Genomic DNA, 19424 nt, shown 5'->3' with positions numbered 1-19424 from the left:
CGTCTTCACCCGACAGATAAATCAACACCAACAGTGGCACATGCTGTTAACTATGAAACATGCGACTAGATTTGGGAGCTAACCGAGGACACTGACGCACCTTCTACAGCTCAGAAATTCCACGCTACCTCCTCCCGGCCAAATCTTAATGATGGAAATTCCACCCACTACCAGGATTCGCACCGACATTCCCCGGTGTCAACCGGCACTGCACTAGCGTGGATTAGCGACCTTGAATACAGAAGCAAGTGTACAAATACTAGGTATTATAATTTAAAGTTCTAATTAATAGTTACGAAAGATCGTCATGCAACGTCTGCATGCAAGAAATATCTGCAGAGCTTAGTTTTTGATCGTCGCTGCCGAAGTTGGTAACGTGGAGCGAAGCCCGATAACTGCTCGTATATCGTGTGCTGAGCGTGCTGCTCGCGTGAAACCGGCTGGCAGGAGGAAGGCGAACGGCCTTGGCCTTGGCCGCGGGCAGGCCGCGGCTGAGGCGGTAGCGTGATGCGCTGCCTGCCAGGCCACAGAGCTCGCAGCGCTCACCACTCTGTGTCACCGTGCCACCTCACCTGTCTCCAGTGAAACGAACGTGTACTCTCCGTGAGTTCTAGAACCTCAAGGGATCCACGCAACAGTGAGGTACGGCCTAACTCTTAAGACAAAGAAGGACGAGCCACGAAGGAATTATCCGAATGGAACGTAAATCGGTATCTGTGATGTACATGTACAGGCAAACAAATGATTACAATTTAAAAATAAAAAATTGATTTATTCAAGAGAAAGAACATCACGAATTGAGCAAGTCAATAATACGTTGGTCCACCTCTTACCCTTATGCAAGCAATTACTGATAGAGTTTTTGGAAGTCCTCCTGAGGGATATCGTGCCAAATTCTGCCCAGTTGAAGTGTTAGATCATGAAAATCCTGAGCCAGCTGGAAGGCCCATAAGGCTCCAAAAGTTCCCAAACGGAGATAGATTTGGCGACCTTCCTGCCCAAGGTAGGGTCTGGAAAGCACGAAGACGAACAGCTGAAACTCCCGTTGTGTGCGAGCACGCGTTATCTTGCTGAAATGTAAGCCCAGGATGGCTTGCCAAGAAGGGCAACAAGACAGGGAGTAGAATATTGTCACCCGCATCTCGTGGTCGTGCGGTAGCGTTCTCGCTTCCCACGCCCGGGTTCCCGGGTTCGATTCCCGGCGGGGTCAGGGATTTTCTCTGCCTCGTGATGGCTGGGTGTTGTGTGATGTCCTTAGGTTAGTTAGGTTTAAGTAGTTCTAAGTTCTAGGGGACTTATGACCTAAGATGTTAAGTCCCATAGTGCTGAGAGCCATTTGAACCATTTTTGAGAATATTGTCGGCAGACCGCTGTGCTGTAACGGTTCCGCAGATGACTACTAAAGGGATCGTGCTTTGAAAAGAAATGGCACACCAGAACGTCACTCATTTTCGTCTGGCCGTATGGCAGGTTGGTATGCCACCGTTGTCTGAGGCTTCTTCAGACAGGCCTTCGGCCTGGAATCTGATTAACTGAAGTAGAATTGGCAAATACGCATCTCGAGACGATGCGCCGGACAGTGGTGGGATACCAGCCAAACTGCACCGGCTATACAGCCCGACAATCGGTAGTGATGGTCTATGGCGACTTTTCGTTTCATAGCAGCACCCCTTTGGTTGTCATCTGCGGCACCCTTACAGAATAGCGGTACGTCGACGATATTCTACGCCCCATTTTGTTTTCCTCTATGGCAAGCCATCCTGGATTTAAATTTTGGCATAATATCCGCCCCCACAGGGCGAGAGTTTCTATTGCTTGTCTTTGTGCTTGCTGAACCCTACCTCGGCCAGCAAGGTAGCCAGACCTCTCCCCAGTTGAGAACTTTGGAGTATTATGGGCAGGAACCTCCAACAAGCTCAGGATTTCGACGATCTAAATCGCCAATTGGCAATACTTTGGCAACATATCCCTCAGGAGGACATCCAACAACACCATCAATAAGTGCCAAGTCGAATAACTGCTGGCATAAGGGCCAGAGGTGCACCAACGCGGTATTGGCTTCCTCAATTTGTGAAGCCCTTTTTCATGAATAAATCATGCAATTTTTCTAAAATTGTAATCATTTGTTTGTCTCTACATGTACGCTGATCAGCCAGAACGTTATGACCACCTATCTTATAGCCGGTATGTTGTGGCATGGAAGCCATGAGGCCTCGGTAGGTCGCACACAAGTCACCTGCGCTCACAAGTTACTCAATTCCCATAAATTCTGGGGAGGGGGCGATGCACTCTAACGCCACGTTCTATCACATCCCAGATGAGTTTGATCGGTTTCAGATCGGGCGAGTTGGGGGCCAGCACATCAACTGCAACTCGCCGCTGTATTCCATCACACTCCAGGCCTTGTGACTTGCCGCTTTATCTTGCTGAAAAATGTCGCCGCCGTCGGGAAACATCATCGTCATGGAGGGATGTACGTAGTCTGCAACCAGTGCACGATGCTCCTGGTGCCTTTCAGGAGCTCCACCGAACCCATTAATGCCCACGTGAATGTTCCCCAGAGCATAATGGAGCCGCCGTCCTCGTAGTTGTCGATGTCGTGGTGTTAACTTTTGCACATGCATGGGTCGTCAGCTACAGAGGCCCATCGTTAGGAATGTTCGGTGCACTGTTTGTTCAGACACACTTGTACTCTGCCCCCCATTTAAGTCTGATGTTAATTCCGCCACATTTCGCCGCCTGTCCTGTTTTATCAGTCTGCCCAGCCGATGACGTCCGACATCTGTAACGAGGTGTGATCAGCCAACACGACGACGTCTGGATGCGGTTTCACGTTGGTTTTGCCACATTTTGAAGACACAGCACTCCTCGAACACCCGACAAGACGTGCAGTTTCCGAAATAGTCGTGCCGAGCCTCCGGGCCATCACAACCTGCCCTCGATCAAACTCAAATAGATTGGAGCGCCTTGCCCATTCTACACACGGGCAGCAAGCTCACTGACACTACATGCACCGAAGTGAGCCTCACAAGCATTCATTCCTCGCCAGGTGACGCTGCTATAGCCATGACGGATTTATGTCGATAGTATGTCGGTGGTCATAATGTTCTGGCTGATCAGTGTACATCTACCGACTTTCGCCCCATTCAGATAATTCTTTCGTGATGGTCTTTTTTGTGTCTTAGAGTGTAAAATGTGCCGTGCCCTAGTACGTGCATGGCCGTCCGCCGGTGGCATACAGAATGTCATTATAGGAATTGATGCTATTGCGTGGTGATACAGGATATACAACAGATCTCCATGGATCAAACCGTCCAGCTTGCCTTGTAGTAACTCTTCTTATTACTGGACAAGCGCCTCACACTCGCCATTAGACACCCAAGTGGCGCATGTCGATAACTTTGCGGAAGTCAGTACTGTTTAAATGGGTAACAATAGTGTAAGACTACTATACAGCGTGTATGAGAAGTTTTCGTACCCCTGTGTCAAAATAGAAAATTTTCGATTACTTAGATATGTATCCAGCTGCTCTGTATGAGCACGATCGTGCATAACACGGACGTCTATTCGTGTCCATGTCGTTATTGACATCTTGCGAAGCATCTACATCTGTAATCCGCAAGCCGCCTTAAAGTGTGTGGCGCAGGATAAACTTCGTACCACTTTCACTTCCCCCCTTTTCTGTTCCAGACGCGAATGATCTGTAGGAAGAACGGTTGTTGGTAAGACACCGCGTGAACCCGAATCTCTCTAACTTCACCTTCATGGTTTTCTTGCGAAATATATGTAGGAAAAGCTGTATAGCGTGTGCCACTGGAGTTGTAGGAAAAGCAATATAGCGTGTGCCACTGGAGTTGGCTGAGTTTCTGTGACGCTTTCACTGCTATACGAAATGCGCTACTCTTCTTTGGATCTTCTTAATTTCCTCTATCCGTCTGACGAGCGGTGGTCAAGTACTGGTGGAACGAGAGTTTTGTAAGGTACTTTCTTTTTCGATGGACTGCACTTCCTGAGGATTCTTTCAATGAATCTGTCTGGCATCAGTTTTATCTGTGATTATTTCTGTGTGGTCGATCCACTTCAGATCGCTTCTTACGCCTATTCCTAGATATTTACTGGATGCAGCTGCCTCCAGTTATTGTCCTGCAATCGTGTGATCATACATTAATGGATCGTTCTGCCTATTTATAAGCAATACGTTACATTTGTCAACTGCCAATCTCTTCAACAAACTTCGGTCCTCTACGGGTCTTCCTGTATTTCGCTATGATGTAAAATGTAAATGTTCACCGCCGGAAAAATCACAATCAATAAAATGTTCGGGGGCTATTATGCCGTGGTCGAATGGATTTCATCCTAAAACACAACGACCTTTCCTCAACTGCAGAAGACATTTTCAATGGGGATCGTAATTACTTTGAATGTCCGATTCACACCCTGGCTCGCTACTGACTACAGCAAAACTCCTCTTCCGCATATTGGCATGACGTCTCATGTTTTGAATGAGGGAGTGCAGTTGGCCGTTGTCGACTGCCGTCGTCCGCTGTTGCTATCACCCTATGGTGGAAGACTAATATACCTCTTTTTCAGCTCTGGAATCCACATGTCATTCAGTTTCAGGCCCTCGTCATTCCTATTGAAATTCCTGGGGTGTTTCACAATTTCTATGGCCTCCATGTATAACCTTTCATGATATTCGCCTGTGGCTGCCAATAGTTGAGTCCTGTTAAAATGAATTGATATTTTGATATTTGTGGTAAATTCCTATGGAACCAAACTGCTGAGGTCACCGGTCCCTAGGCTTATATACTACTTTATCTAACTTAAGCTAAGGACAACACAAAGCGATCGAATAACCATTCTTGAGCAATGCATTAGTGAGATGTTTTAATTCTGCGTCAAGCAGTCCTGATTCGCAGATTTTCCTTGTCCTATTCGCCAGAGTTTTCATGATGCCTCGCGCCGAGGTTCGAATCCTGGAGTGGGTAATGATCTGTGTGCGTGGGTTTTCGGTAAACCGTGTGGAGCAAGCTACCATCGTCTTTCTTGAAAACTAGCACGTCAAGAAAATTCAAACTCCCGCTTGCCTCCTTCTCCATGGTTAACTGAATCTTCGGATTAATCCCGTTGATAAGTCTGTGGGAAAGATCCAGTTCCTCCTTGCCATGTCGCTACAAAACAAAAGTATCATCCACGTACCGGAACCAAATATTTTGTTTTTTGTTCGCAGAAATTCATTCGACCACGGCATAATAGCCCGGAACAATTTATTACTTATTTCACTGCAATTTTCTAAAGTTACAACTTTTCTGTATACAAAAGCATCATCCGCGAAAAGCCTTGCGGTACTTGCGGTGTTATCTAAGGTCATTTATATGTATATCCTGAAAAGCAATGGCCCTACAACGCTTCCCTGGGGCACGTTCGAAATTGCTTTTGCGTCTGAAGTTTACTCCCAGTTAAGAATGGCATTATGTGTTCTGTTTCCTAGGAACTCTTCAAACCATTCACTCAGTTGGTGTGATACTGCGCACGCTCGTAATTCGTTCTTTAGGCGGCAGTGTGGAATTTTCTCGATCGTCTTCTGGAAGTCAAGGGACATGGAATCAACTTGGGCACCGGTATCTATTGGTTTCTAGGTCTCGTGGACGAACAGAGCAAGCTAGGTTTCATTCGACCGTTGTTTTCGGAACCCGTTTTGAATACACGGACGAGATTTTCGGTTTTCAAATATGTCCTAATATGCGAGCATAAAGCATGTTCCGAAATTATACAACATACTGACGCCAGGAACATGGGCCTATAGTTTTGCGGATCTATCCGGAGTTGTGATTCGGATAGCTTCGTCGATAATTTTGTAAACTTCTTCATTAATCTTGTAGCGACGTTGAGCGACATGGGACTTGATTATTCCTCGTAATGAACTGTCTGAAGTGATAAAGGAAGTGATGAGGTCCGAGCCTCGTCGTGGCCATTTTATTGAGGCTGGAGATGTTCTGGAGAATGCCCAATCCAGCAGCGTCGAAATTTTTTTATCAAAGAACTCAAGCACCTGAATGCAGTATACTAACAAAGATCCGGATTACTAGCCTCAGATGTCATTCAAAATAACCAGACACTGATTCTAAAGACGATGAAATAACAACAGACGAAGTATACCGCATCAGCAATTTAACATTAGTGAGACACCAGAACCTTCCACCAAAACAGAGCTCCCCCAGCAAGTCAGTTCCAATGGGTGAACCAAGAACTTATGAATGTGGTTTCAGATTTGTCTCATGAGTTACGTGAATCATGTAGTGAAGCTCCTTCACAATATTTCGGAGAACTATTTGACTCTGTGGCAATAAAGCTGATTATAGAGCAGGAAAATCTATATTCTGTGCAGCAGACATCGCCATCGTTGAATATAAGCATAAATGAAAGGGAGAAATTCGTTACCACGCTAATTTGCATTGATATAATAAATCTGCCTTCGGGAAGCTATTACTGGACTCACTCTACAGCTATAGAAAAAAATCTCCAGTGTTAGGAGTCCGAACCGGTTTCAGAAACTCCGCAGATACCTTTATTTTTCGAATAATTCTGCCAGTCTAGGGATAAGTTGGTGAAAATTAAACCTGTTCTGAATGTTGTAGTAAGCAGATGTCGAAAATTTGATGCAGAAAATGAGTGTCCAATTGACGAAATTATGGTTTCTTAAAAAGATAACAGGGGTGCTGGCTATCTATCTTAGTACAGTCAGAATAAACCCCACAAGTTGGGCTTCAACACTGAAGTATACAATACGAATATCCTGATAACGTAGCTTACAAGAAAATATTAGACCATCTTTCTGAGAATGACTTTTAAGAGCAGCTCACTTTGGTTTCTGTAAAGGCTTCTCTACTCTGACCGATCTAAAGAAGAAAAATTTCCTTTCTTGCTTTGACGTTTGATTGTGTAAATAATAAAATCCTAATAGGAAAACTAAAATATTAAGTTAGTGTCTAACTTCGTAGCGTTTTTCCGCAAGTTTAATAAACATAATAGATACACATAATACAGACTTTACTCATCAATAATATACTCTCATTCACTGTTTACAAGAGTCTGCCGACACTGGGACAACTCTTCGAATCCGCGAGTGTAGAAATCATGTGGTTTTGAGGCGAAGAATTTGTCGAGCTATGTTCGGAGCCCATTTTGACCCGGAGAGGAAGTACCTAAGGCTGTTCTATAGAGAGAGGAAAAGTTGAAAATCTGTGGGCGCAAGATAAGTTGAATAAGTTGGGTGTGGAATGGCCTCTCAACCCTACTCCTGTATAGTGTTTTTTGTCAGTCTGGTAGCAGAATGGGGGCAGGCGTTATCGTGGAGAAACAAGACTTCGCCCTGGAATCTCATTACTGGAATAGAATTGACTTCGCCTGTTATCTCATTACTGGAGTAGAATTCTCTTCAGTGATCAGTCCCGTTTCGAACTGAGCCCTGATGACCAACGAAGACGTGTCTGGAGGTGCCTTGGACAGTGGTGGGATACGAACCTGGCTTTCGACCGCCATACGGCCCAACAACCAGGAGTGGTGGTCTAAGTTTACATTTCTTTTCATAGCTAGACTCCTGTGGTTGTCATCCGCGGGACCCTTACAACACAGCGATACTATATTCTGCGCCCCATTTTGTTGCCTTTCATTGCAAGCTGCCATGGGCTTACATTTCGAGAACGTAATGCCCGCCCTACACGGCGAGAGTTTGTACTGGTTGTCTCCGAACTTGCCAAACCCTGCCTTGGCAAGCAAGGTCGCCGGATCTCTCCCCAACTGAGGGCGTTTTGGTCATTATGGGCACGGTCTCCAACCAACTAGGGATTTTGACGATATAACGCCCCAGATCTGGCACGGTTCCCTCCGGACGACATCCAACAACTCTGTCAATGCAATGCTTGGGTAAGGGCAGGTGGTCCAATGCATATTGACGTGCTCAGTTTGTGAAGCTCTTTCTCTTGAATAAATGAATCAATTTTTCTAAAGTTGTTATCAATTGTTTGTCTGAATACGCACACCACATCTACCGATTTTTTCCCATTCGGATATTTCCTCCGTGGTGCATCGCTTTTATGTCTTACACTGAAGCGCCAAAGAAACTGGTATAGACGTGCTGCTGCGGCAATGGCAGGTTATCAAGATTTAAGTGAGTTTGGACGTGGTGTCATAGTCGGGGCACGAGCGATGGGACACACCACCTCCGAGATAGCGATGAAGTGGGGATTTTTCCCATACGACCATTTCACGAGTGTACCGTGAATATCAGGAATCCGATAAAACATCAAATGCCCGTGATCGCTGCGGCCGGAAAAATATCCTGCAAGAACGGGACCAATGGCGACTAAAGAGTATCGTTCAACGTGATAGAAGTGCGACCCTTCCGCAAATTACTGCAGATGTCAATGCTGGGTCATCAGTAAGTCTCAGGGTGCGAACCTTTCCACAAAACATAATCGATATGGGCTTTCGGAGAGGAAGGCTGACTCGTGTACCCTTGATGACTGCACGACACAAAGCTTTACGCCTCGTCTGGGCCCGTCAACACAGACATCGAACAGTCGATGACTGGAAACAAGTTGTCTGGTCGGACGAGTCGCGTTTCAAATTCTATCGAGCAGATGGACGTGTGCGGGTATGGAAACGATCTCATGAATCCATGGACCCTGCATGTCAGCAGGAGACCATTCACGCTGGTGGAGGCTCTGTAACGGTGTGGGGCACATGCAGTTGGAATGATATGGGACTCCTGAAACGTCTAGATACATGTATGTAAGCATCCTGTCTGATTACCTGCGTCCATTCGTGCCCACTGTGCATTCCGACGGACTTGGGCAATTCCAGCAGGGCAATGCGACACCCCACACGTCCAGAATTACTATAGAGTGCCTCAAGGACCAGCCTTCTGAGTTTAAAACTCCCGCTGGCCACCAAACTCCACAGATATGAACATTACTGAGCTTGTAAATAGTCTTCACGGGTTTGCCACCTGATCACGTTGTGCAAATTCCACAATATTTCCTCGGAGCAACTGTCAGACATCTTGAGGTGGTTCAGCCTTGCTCGTGGCTAGGTACATAGCCACGAGCAAGGTTGAACCACCTGAAGATGTCGGACAGTTGCTCCGATGATATATTGTGGAATTTGCACAACGTGATCCGGCGGCAAACCCGTGAAGACTATTTACAACACATCCGCCGGGAAAGCTTGAAGAGTCACATTACTGAACATATCTGGAATGCCCTGCAACGTGTTGTTCAGAAGAGATTTCGACCCTCTCGTACTCTTACGGATTTATGGACAGCCCTGCAGGATTCATGGTGTCAGCTCCCTCCAGCACTACTTCATATATTAGTCGAGTCCATGCCACGTCGTGTTGCGGTACTTCTGCGTCTCGCGGGGGCCCTACGCGATGTTAGGCAGGTGTACCAGTTTCTCTGGCTCTTCAGTGTAGATTGTATTAATGAAAACCGCATCAAAATCCGTACAATAGTTCCTGAGATTACACTGACAGAAAACGTTGGCGAGGGACTTTAAAATATGTAGTGAAGTAATCTGGAAGTAATTACTATAATTATCATCACATTGAGTAGTTTAGCATTAGTCATAATTTGTTTTTAGCTTACCCTCTATAGGCAACGAATAGTGCTGCCTGTTAATGTTCAACTTGGCACGTTTCACATCCCTTCATGATGCCATTTACGGAACGTATAAGGCCCATGTTTTCTCCAGTACGGGCTGCCAAATACTGGCGTGACTTCTTCTGAAAGGGTACGGTCGATTAACTTTGAGAGACTTCGCGACATAGAGTGTTTTTTGTCGCACTCAGACTCACCATTTGCCGTAAACTGCGATGAAGAGAGACAGAAGTGAGCGTGAGGTGTGTGTTGCAGGTGACGATGATGTCGCGGGCGGAGGGCCGCGTCAAGGAGGAGGTGGAGCCGCTGTGCTCGCCGTCCAACAGCGGCGGCAGCCTCTACTCGCCGTGCACCACGACGGCGCTGCCCGGCGACGTGAGTACCGCAGCCGCAGCCGCAGCCGCCACCGCAGGACGCCCCACACGCCGTAAATATCGCACACTCGTCACCGCCGCTACACTTCTATTAGCCCTACTGCACGCACTTCCGCTCCCTTTTCTTTCTTTCGAAGCAGCCTGAACAATTGCACCGTAGTCTCTGTACACATACACTAGACTCATACACAGAGCCCACAAGCACTCGTTCACCTGCATGTGGCGAGAATTAGGTCGGTACAGTATCTCGAAGTTTCCATTCAAATCACCTTTGCTGCTGAAATAAAATTGAGACAGATCGATAGCCTTCTCGTATTTGGTAGATCTTACGTCAGGTGTCGACTTCTCCTGCCTCGCGTCCCTTCCTTCATGTGCTGGTAACTACACCGTTTTTGATCCCGTGTAGTATACTAAGCCTGCGTCTCCCTCCCGCTCTTCTCTGCGCCATTCTCTTCGATGACCCTTCGTTCCAGTCAACGTTTTCGCAGTTCATGCCAAACCAAGATGCTTTCTTCATACTTATCAAAAATGGTTCAAATGGCGCTGAGCACTATGGGACTTAACATCTGAGGTCAACAGTCCCCTAGAACTTAGAACTACTTTAACCTAACTAACCTAAGGACATCACACACATCCATGCCCGAGGCAGGATTCAAACCTGCGACCGTAGCGGTCGCTCGGTTCCAGACTGAAGCGCCTAGAACCGCTCGGCCACACCGGCCGGCTTCATTCTTATCCTTTACGCATGTATTCTTTCTTCTCCTTTTGTTTTAGTATTCGTCGTTCCACATTAAAGCTATCCATTTCCTCTAAGCGTTTTCTACGCAGTTTCGTTTTAAACCCTCCAAGTATTTTTCTTCTTTCTTTGGATTCTCCACGAATTCATCACTATGCAGTAACACTCCAGGTGAAACGCTTCCCCAAAATCTTTCTCATAATCTTAGTTCTGTAGAAACTCTTTTGCAATCAACAAACCTTTCGCCATTTCAGCAGCTTTCTTTCTCTATCATTCTTCGTTCAACTAAACTTTTTGAAATTTATGTCCCACCCTAAATGTTTACCTCGTTATTAGCGTTTCCAGTTGTATTCTTTCCTAATTTTTAAATTATTTTTTCTGTCCTTATTGTATGGGTCCATTCTCTCTATATATTTTCTCAACAAGCATATTTTACGCTATTCAACAATTTTCTTATTTGTTTTGACTTTCTACTATTCATTACCATGTAATACTAAACTCAGGTACAACACTTCGCGATAATATTTGTTAGTTACATCGAAATTCTTTTGCTGTCCACAAACCATTCATCATTCCAACAGCTTTCTTACCAACGGTACACGGTGAAGGAAAATAAAGCTATAGTAAGGCAGAGCAGGACAGGAACGTGGAATCAAGCAAACATTTCCAGATAACGGTAGGTCAGACATGCACTGTTGTGTAGGTATGGCCATAAAATGAAAGCCAAACAGCGACGAGCACGCAAAAGTTTGTCTGTAGGTGTGGGTAGCGGTGGGATTTTGTCCGAGTAAACTGCGTGCGCCAATCTCAAAAAATGGTTCAAATGGCTTTGAACACTATGGGACTTAACATCTGAGGTCATCAGTTCCCTAGAACTTAGTACTACTTAAACATAACTAACCTAAGAACATCACACACATCCGTGACCGAGGCAGGATTCGAACCTGCGACCGTAGCGGTCGTCCGGTTCCAGACTGAAGCGCCTAGAACCGTTCGGCCACAACGGCCGGCGCGCCAATCTCTTCTTTTCTAATATCAACTTGGGGCGATGCTGCAGGCAGGAATTTCGAACATTTGCTGTAAAAAATGGGACTGATAAAGAAAGAGTACTTAAATTTTAATTTCTGTTTTCTTCTTCGTTGTTGTCTTATTTCACACTTACTGATCTACTACCGTACTTTGGTTATTTGGTTAATATGCTCCAGTACATACATCTGCTGTTCTAATAAGAAGAAATGTTAATCCCCACTCTCTCTCTAAATTACCAGACATTACAGTAAGTTGCCTTTACAGTTAATTATTATTAATACTGCAATTTAGGGTGCCAGAAGTTATCTGTCTTAATGCACTGCTGTTTTTTGTACCACAAATTAGTAGTTTTCCGGTACATTTAGCGCTGTTGATTTAAAGTTCAAGCGTTGTCCAGTAAAAATTCGCTCTAACACGTCAATCTGTAGAAAGGAATTTCAAATATGCCTAGCTGAATGTTTAACCATTATCCTCAACAAATTTAGTAAGCAGCTGCGCTCTTCAGTATTACAAGCATTATAGCGTGCAAGTTATTCTTAATGCGCACACTTCCTCGTGTTCCTTGCTGGTTTGCTGCCGTTTTATGGTCGTAGCTCCACTACAGTACATTTTTGACCTGTGATTCTCTGTTTTATTTTATTCGATTCGACGTCCTCTACCCTACCTTGACCCACTGCTGGCTACTTCTTATATAGCTACTTTTTATCTCCTTCACACATTTTCCATTGTTCATTATCGAATTCCATAAGCACCAAAAACTATTTTACTTATCTCAAGAGCATTTCTTCTACCGATACCTTGACGCAACCTGTATGTTTTGCTGATTGTCACCACTTTGGTTCTGTCATACATTTATCTTCACTGTATTTCCCCAGTTTTACAACCCTCTTCGTCGTAAGTTGTAGTTCTTCTTCTGAATCCGCTAACGCTGCCGTATCATCTGGATACCTGACTATCTTAACCGTATATATCTATTGCTCTTTCTCATGCTTTACCAATTTCTCAGCATAAATATCGAAAAAAAATTCTCTAGTCTAACACTTCTTCCAATATTTGACTCCCGTCTTTTCCTCTTCACCAATCACTATAACCAATCTTTGTCTCATTTCAGCAAAAATATTGACAAAAAACACTATTCCAATATTTGACTCCCCTATTTTCCCCTTCACCAATCATTACAATCAATCTTTGTCTCATTTGCGATTCCTTAACAGGTTTATGTTCTTCAAGGAAATCCTTGCTAATTTCTAGCTTTCTGTATCCTCTGTTCGTGAAACATTCAATGGCATCTCGCATTTCTTTTCCATTCATGAATCCCTATTGGTCCTATAGCGTGTTTTCAACAATTTTTCTTTCATATCTTCGGAGTACAGGACTTCACACAACCTAGGTAATAAGACATGTACAACTAATTGTTCTATAATCTTTACATTTTTGCATCACGTAGAATGGTTTGAATAGGTCTTCATGTAAAATGTACCAGTCATATAAAGGGTGTTTCACAAGCACTTTTGCAAAATTTGGGGACAGGTTCCTTACACCAAAACAAGGAAAAAATATCATATAATCGTATGTCCGAAAATTCTTTGTTTTCATGTTATTAATGAAAGTTTACGACTTAGGTGACGAGAGCTCATCAATTGGGGGGTGGGGGTGGGGGTGGGGGGTGGCGTTCGCTGTGTTATTCAGTGGTTTGGTATTTAACTAATTTGTAAATGGAAATGATAATCTTATTTTATTAAACTTCCTGGCAGATTAAAACATTGTGCCCGACCGAGACTCGAACTCGGGACCTTTGCCTTTCACGGGCAAGTGCTCTACCATCTGAGCTACCGAAGCACGACTCACGCCCGGTACTCACAGCTTTACTTCTGCCAGTACCTCGTCTCCTACCTTCCAAACTTTACAGAAGCTCTCCTGCGAACCTTGCAGAACTAGCACTCCTGAAAGAAAGGATATTGCGGAGACATGGCTTAGCCACAGCCTGGGGGATGTTTCCAGAATGAGATTTTCACTCTGCAGCGGAGTGTGCGCTGATATGAAACTTCCTGGCAGATTAAAACTGTGTGCCCGACCGAGACTCGAACTCGGGACCTTTGCCTTTCGCGGGCAAGTGCTCTACCATCTGAGCTACCGAAGCACGACTCACGCCCGGTACTCACAGCTTTACTTCTGCCAGTACCTCGTCTCCTACCTTCCAAACTTTACAGAAGCTCTCCTGCGAACCTTGCAGAACTAGCACTCCTGAAAGAAAGGATATTGCGGAGACATGGCTTAGCCACAGCCTGGGGGATGTTTCCAGAATGAGATTTTCACTCTGCAGCGGAGTAATAATTAACAAACAATTAGAATTTCTTAACAGACCTCAGTTTGATATGCGTCTTGCGTGTTGAACCTCTAAAAGCCATCCAACAAAAGGTAAAAACAAAGGAAGACAAACGCAGATCATAAAAGGAATTTACAATTATCATTGTCTTTGTATGACACACATCGATATGTCCAATTACATCATAGAATATTATACAAAAATAATGAATTCACTATTTTTTCATATGTCGAATAGATAATGTTTATAACTGTTACAGGTATAATTTCCTCTCGTCGCACTGTAGCCAAAAATTTATCACGTGGATGTTACAGGGGGGGTGGCTGGATAGATGGATAAATAAATAAATAGACATACTCGTCTTTAATGAAATTCTTACACGACAGTGTATAACGAAAAGTCATAACAATTTCTGAATTTTACCAATTTCAGTCCTGAACATACAATGTAGTGAATTATTTTTAGGTCTTGGCATAAGCAATGGGGAAAGCATTGTTCGATCATTCCAAATGGAAGCATAATATTGAAATTATCATTCTTAAAATATCTGTGTGTTCACTGAAGGCCTTATAATACTCGTGACGTACTGTGAGACATGTTGTGTTGTCCCTCTTACATAGTTGTGTTACCTTTGTTGTTTTGTGTGTGTTCATGTTCGAATGATGGACTTTTTGAAAATAAGTCTCAGAAGCGGTACACCTCTTATCAGTGTCGTCTTTATTAGACAAAGAAAGTTTTTCATCGACATCTAAAAAGATGAGGAAGGGCATGACGCGAAATTGTTTTATTACTAGCCTCTTCCCAGCAGCGTCACTCGCTTACGCGTTCGGCACATATATTACGCAAATCTCAAATTCCCCCGTCTCTCTGTCCATCTGATCCTACCACCTTCATTTCTCCACCTGGTACTCACCGTTCTCTCTCTCTCTCTCTCTCTCTCTCTGTCTCTCTCTGTCTCCACACGTCCTCCTCTCCACTTTCTTTGTCCATCTCTTCCACCCAGTTTCTACGATCATATTTGCCTTCCCCCCTCTCCGCCATCTCCCTCTACCCCTCCCTGTCTGCCGGCGGTGTGGCCGTGCGGTTCTAGGCGCTTCATTCTGGAACCGCGCGACCGCTACGGTCGCAGGTTCGAATCCTGCCTCGGGTATGGATGTGTGTGATGTCCTTAGGTTAGTTAGGTTTAAGTAGTTCTAAGTTCTAGGGCACTGATGACCTCAGAAGTTAAGTCCCATAGTGCTCAGAGCCATTTGAACCAGCCCTCCCTGTCTATCTCAGTCACCCCCTCTCACTGAACATTTACTCCTCCCGCTCTGTCTGTACATCTCCCCTTCGCCCCTCTCTCTGTCCTTATCTCCAACCCCCTGTGTCTGCCCATCTCATTCCTCTCCACCCCATCTCTGTCCATCTCCTCCCTTCTCGCTGTTTATCTGGTCCTCCCCTCCCTCTCTGTCCATTTCCTCCTCCCCTCCCTCTCTGTCCATCCCCTCCTGCCTCCTCTCTCCCTTTCCATTCCGTTCTGTCCCCGTCCCTTCCTATCAGTCCGCCCTGGCCCCCTCTCTCTCCATCTCTTCCTCTGTCCATGTCAACCTACCCCAGGTATGCAAATCCACACATTTAGCCCCTGCAAAGGATGCCGATAAAGCAGGCTGGTGCTACTTCCACAACGCGCCTCCCATGCAGCACAGCCTAAATATGAAGGGCTCGGAAACCCAGTCTTTCCCATGACGTATAGCCTGTCTGACTGGCGGGTTGCCTACTTGATTGCCCATAAGGGGCCTGGTAAATAATTCACATATCTTAATCTATGTAAATATTGGGGCTATAGCGTTATAAACACATATCTGTTGGTCCTCTCGAGGTAAGAAGTTAAGCGTATCAAATTTGGTTCAATTCAGTCGAGGGGCCTAATAAGCCTTCCCGGATGTATATACATATTCTCAGCTTATATTAGGTTGGTGCATAAGTTCGTAGCGTTTTTGTTTTTCATGTTGGTATTCCGGTTGCTATGGGTTTATTTATCGATTGTCATTTTTATTTGTAATTGACTGTTCCTATTTGAGTTCACATATAATCATCTCGTCATCTGGAGATTGTGAGTGGAGCTGTGGACGCTAGAAAATGGAGTACTAAGTGGAGAAATCGGATTTCCGACGTACTCTTCCGCTGGAGTTCAATAGAGGGGTTACAGCCTGAATCATTTGTCCCTTGTATGGCGATAATGCCACTGGACGGAGCACGGCAAGAAAATGGTTTTCTCTTTTTAAGAAGAATCGTTTTGACGTTAGTGACTCTCCACATTCAGGAAGATCATCAGGTTTGAGGGAGAACATTTAAACGCATAAATCCACTACCATGCATGTCAGTGTGCTCGAGAACAGGCAGATGTGATGAACCGTGGTCGTTGCACCATCGTGCGACATTTGCATGCAGTGGGGAAGTTTCAGAAGTCGGATGTATGGGTACAGCATGCTCTACGACAAAATCACAAAAACCAATGAGTTGCCATATGTACATCTCTGCTTGTTCATCATCAACTGACTCGTGAACAACACTGGCCATTCCTAACTTGCATCTTCTTCACGACGAAGTAGTGATGTTGGGCGCTGGACTCTGGAGCTAAGTCAACTTTCTAATTCGTGCAAAAGGTATTCCATTGAAGCCAGATCGGGGCTCTGGGCAGGCCATTCTACTTCAAGGAATGTTACTGCACACAAACCATTCACAGTTGTTGCTTTATGTCCAGATGCACTGTCACGCTGATACAAACAGTTATTGTCTTCGAACTTTTTCTCCACTGTGCTGCATACACAGCACTGTAAATTGTGTTCATAACCTTCCTTATGTAACATTTTCTTAAGTGCAGTAAGGAGACCACAGCCTAAACACGGAAAAACACCTACTCAATACTTTTTTGTTGACCTTATGTATATTGGCAGGTAATGTTTTCCCATAACGCCAACCCCAAACCCTTCCATAGGGTTGCCACAGTATATATTCATCACTCCAAACAACTCTTTTACAGTCATCCATTATCCAGTAGCGTGGCTTTCCACTACCTCAAGTGTCGCTAAGCATTGACTACAGAAGTGTGTGGGTTATGAGGTGCTGCCTGACCAGTGTACCCCATTCCTTTGAACACCCTTTGCGCATTCATTGTGCTAGCTAGACTAATTTCATGCGATTTTTTACAACCTCCCTCCACAATGCTCGACTGTCCCTGTCCGGCAGTATATGAGGTCGGTCTGGTCTTGGGTTAGTTGTTCCTTCGCGTTTCAACTTCCCAGTCACGTCACTAACAGTCAACTTGGGCACGTTTGTTAAGTGCGGAAATGTCAGATTGATTTGATATTCAGGTGACAGCCAGAGACCAGTCGACGTTGGAAGTCACTGAGCTCTCATGACCGACCCGTTCCGGTATTCTGCTTCTCTAGTGTCAACGCCTCCTTTTGTACTATCGGATCCAACTGTCCTGACATATAGCGTTCAGTTCCGCGTTACATAGGGGTGTACGGGTACTTTTGATCATAAAGTGTATTTATGATTCCTGACGGTATAACGGCCGTGGATGCAGAAGCGAGAGCACGTGTTACAGATCAAAATGCGTGCCTGAAGTCAGAGTTGGACAGTCCATCTGCACTGAAGATTTTGGAGATGGAGCACTAGATGAGCTCGAGGAGGGAGTAGGGCTTAGATCGGCGTTAAACTTTTCGCAGCATACCTGAAACGAATTAGTCATGTTACGGAGAAGCCGAATTCTGGCGGCTGAACAGGCATGTGGGCCCATCTACTGAGAATCAAGAGACTAGCGTCTTAACCAAGGCGTCCATCATTCGTCACAGCAGTTCAGATTCATATTCAGCCTCATGTAGCGCTTCATTCCTATCTCCGATCCAGTAAATATCATAAAGAAACTCCTGTTATCATCATGAATGAAAATGAAATTTCTTCAGTAACATAAACTGGCATGGTACAGAACAACAAATGGTTCAAATGGCTCTGAGCACTATGGGACTTAACATCTATGGCCATCAGTCCCCTAGAACTTAGAACTACTTAAACCTAACTAACCTAATGACATCACACAACACCCAGTCATCACGAGGCAGAGAAAGTCCCTGACCCCGACGGGAATCGAACCCGGGCGCGGGAAGCGAGAACGCTACCGCACGACCACGAGCTGCGGACTACAGAACAACAATCTTGGGTAACATAACGCAACGTTGAACTTGAGCACGGATAAAAATACAGCCATCCGAGTTCGTCTAACGGTTGCCTCGCGCTTCATGTCAGAAATATATGGCTGGGCCTTCTTCCATCCCAACCAGTCCACGCACGTCTTCAGTCTTGAATGACCTCGCAGATGACATAAGGTTGGGTGGTAAGATAAAACAAAAAAACTATTAACGATAATACGATCTCATATGTACATCACAAGGAGACTTCAAACGTTTATGTTCGCAAAGGAGCAAATATTGATATAGACTACCACTTAACCTGAGTAAAACTAAATTTAATGTCCCAAAAACTCAGAAAAAGGACTGCAATAATTCCTTAATTCAACACTAATGAAAACAAACCATTAATATTAGCAAACAAACTTGATAAACCCCAAGCACAAAATTGAGAACAATTAAAAAGTTCATCGAAACTGCCAAGAACAAACTTCCTTTATGAAAGTGGAAAAAAAACACACTTGATGGAATGAAGATTGTGAACAGGTAGTAAATCTCGACACAAGGCATTCAGGAGATGGAATTATGATAAGTAAAAAATGCACATGACACGTTCATGGCAATTATAAAAGAAGCTTAATGAATGAAATTAAACTGGAACAAAATATGAGAACAGTCAGTTCCTGAAACTGAACAACACAAAATATATATGAAATAGAGACACTTCTTATAAAACATTAAAACGAATCTAAATGGGTACCAACCCCAATATCTCTACTTCAAGTAGGTAAACAGACAACTGCCACTTAACAACCAAGAAGTCTAAACAGAACTTCGCAGATAATTAAACAAAGGCGTCTTTATTGCCCAGCTATATTGTCCTGAGTACACATAAGTTTGCACTAGAAATTCAAAAACCAACCCAGATCCATAAGCTCTAGATGAAGAGGAAATTGATACACGCGAATTAAAAAGGTATAAATGACAAAGCACTTGGCTAAGATGGAATAGCTGTAGAAGTCCTGAAATGAGCTGGCGCAGATACCTTGAAAGATATTACATTGGTCATGCAAAAAATTTGGTGCGTTGATAAAATTCCAGATTACTGGAAAATTGCATTGCTAA

At 44.5% G+C, this 19424-nt stretch overlaps 1 protein-coding gene across 7 annotated transcripts in view; it reads left to right on the top strand.

Annotated features, from left to right (window-relative positions):
- Nucleotides 1-19424, top strand: part of LOC126177072 (steroid hormone receptor ERR1) — a 474719-nt gene that overhangs the window by 328347 nt on the left and 126948 nt on the right. For all 7 annotated transcript variants that reach the window (XM_049924364.1, XM_049924347.1, XM_049924332.1 and 4 more), the window contains one exon: nucleotides 9915-10034. In XM_049924364.1, the coding sequence (XP_049780321.1) occupies nucleotides 9921-10034 (114 nt within the window). In that variant the 5' untranslated portion in view covers nucleotides 9915-9920. The remainder of the gene's footprint in view (nucleotides 1-9914; nucleotides 10035-19424) is intronic.

This window comes from Schistocerca cancellata, chromosome 1 (assembly GCF_023864275.1).
Source record: "Schistocerca cancellata isolate TAMUIC-IGC-003103 chromosome 1, iqSchCanc2.1, whole genome shotgun sequence".
In the NCBI taxonomy this organism is placed as follows: Eukaryota; Metazoa; Arthropoda; class Insecta; order Orthoptera; family Acrididae; genus Schistocerca; species Schistocerca cancellata.
Note: the sequence above shows the minus strand (reverse complement) of the source record. Positions and strands in the feature narration are given on the sequence as shown.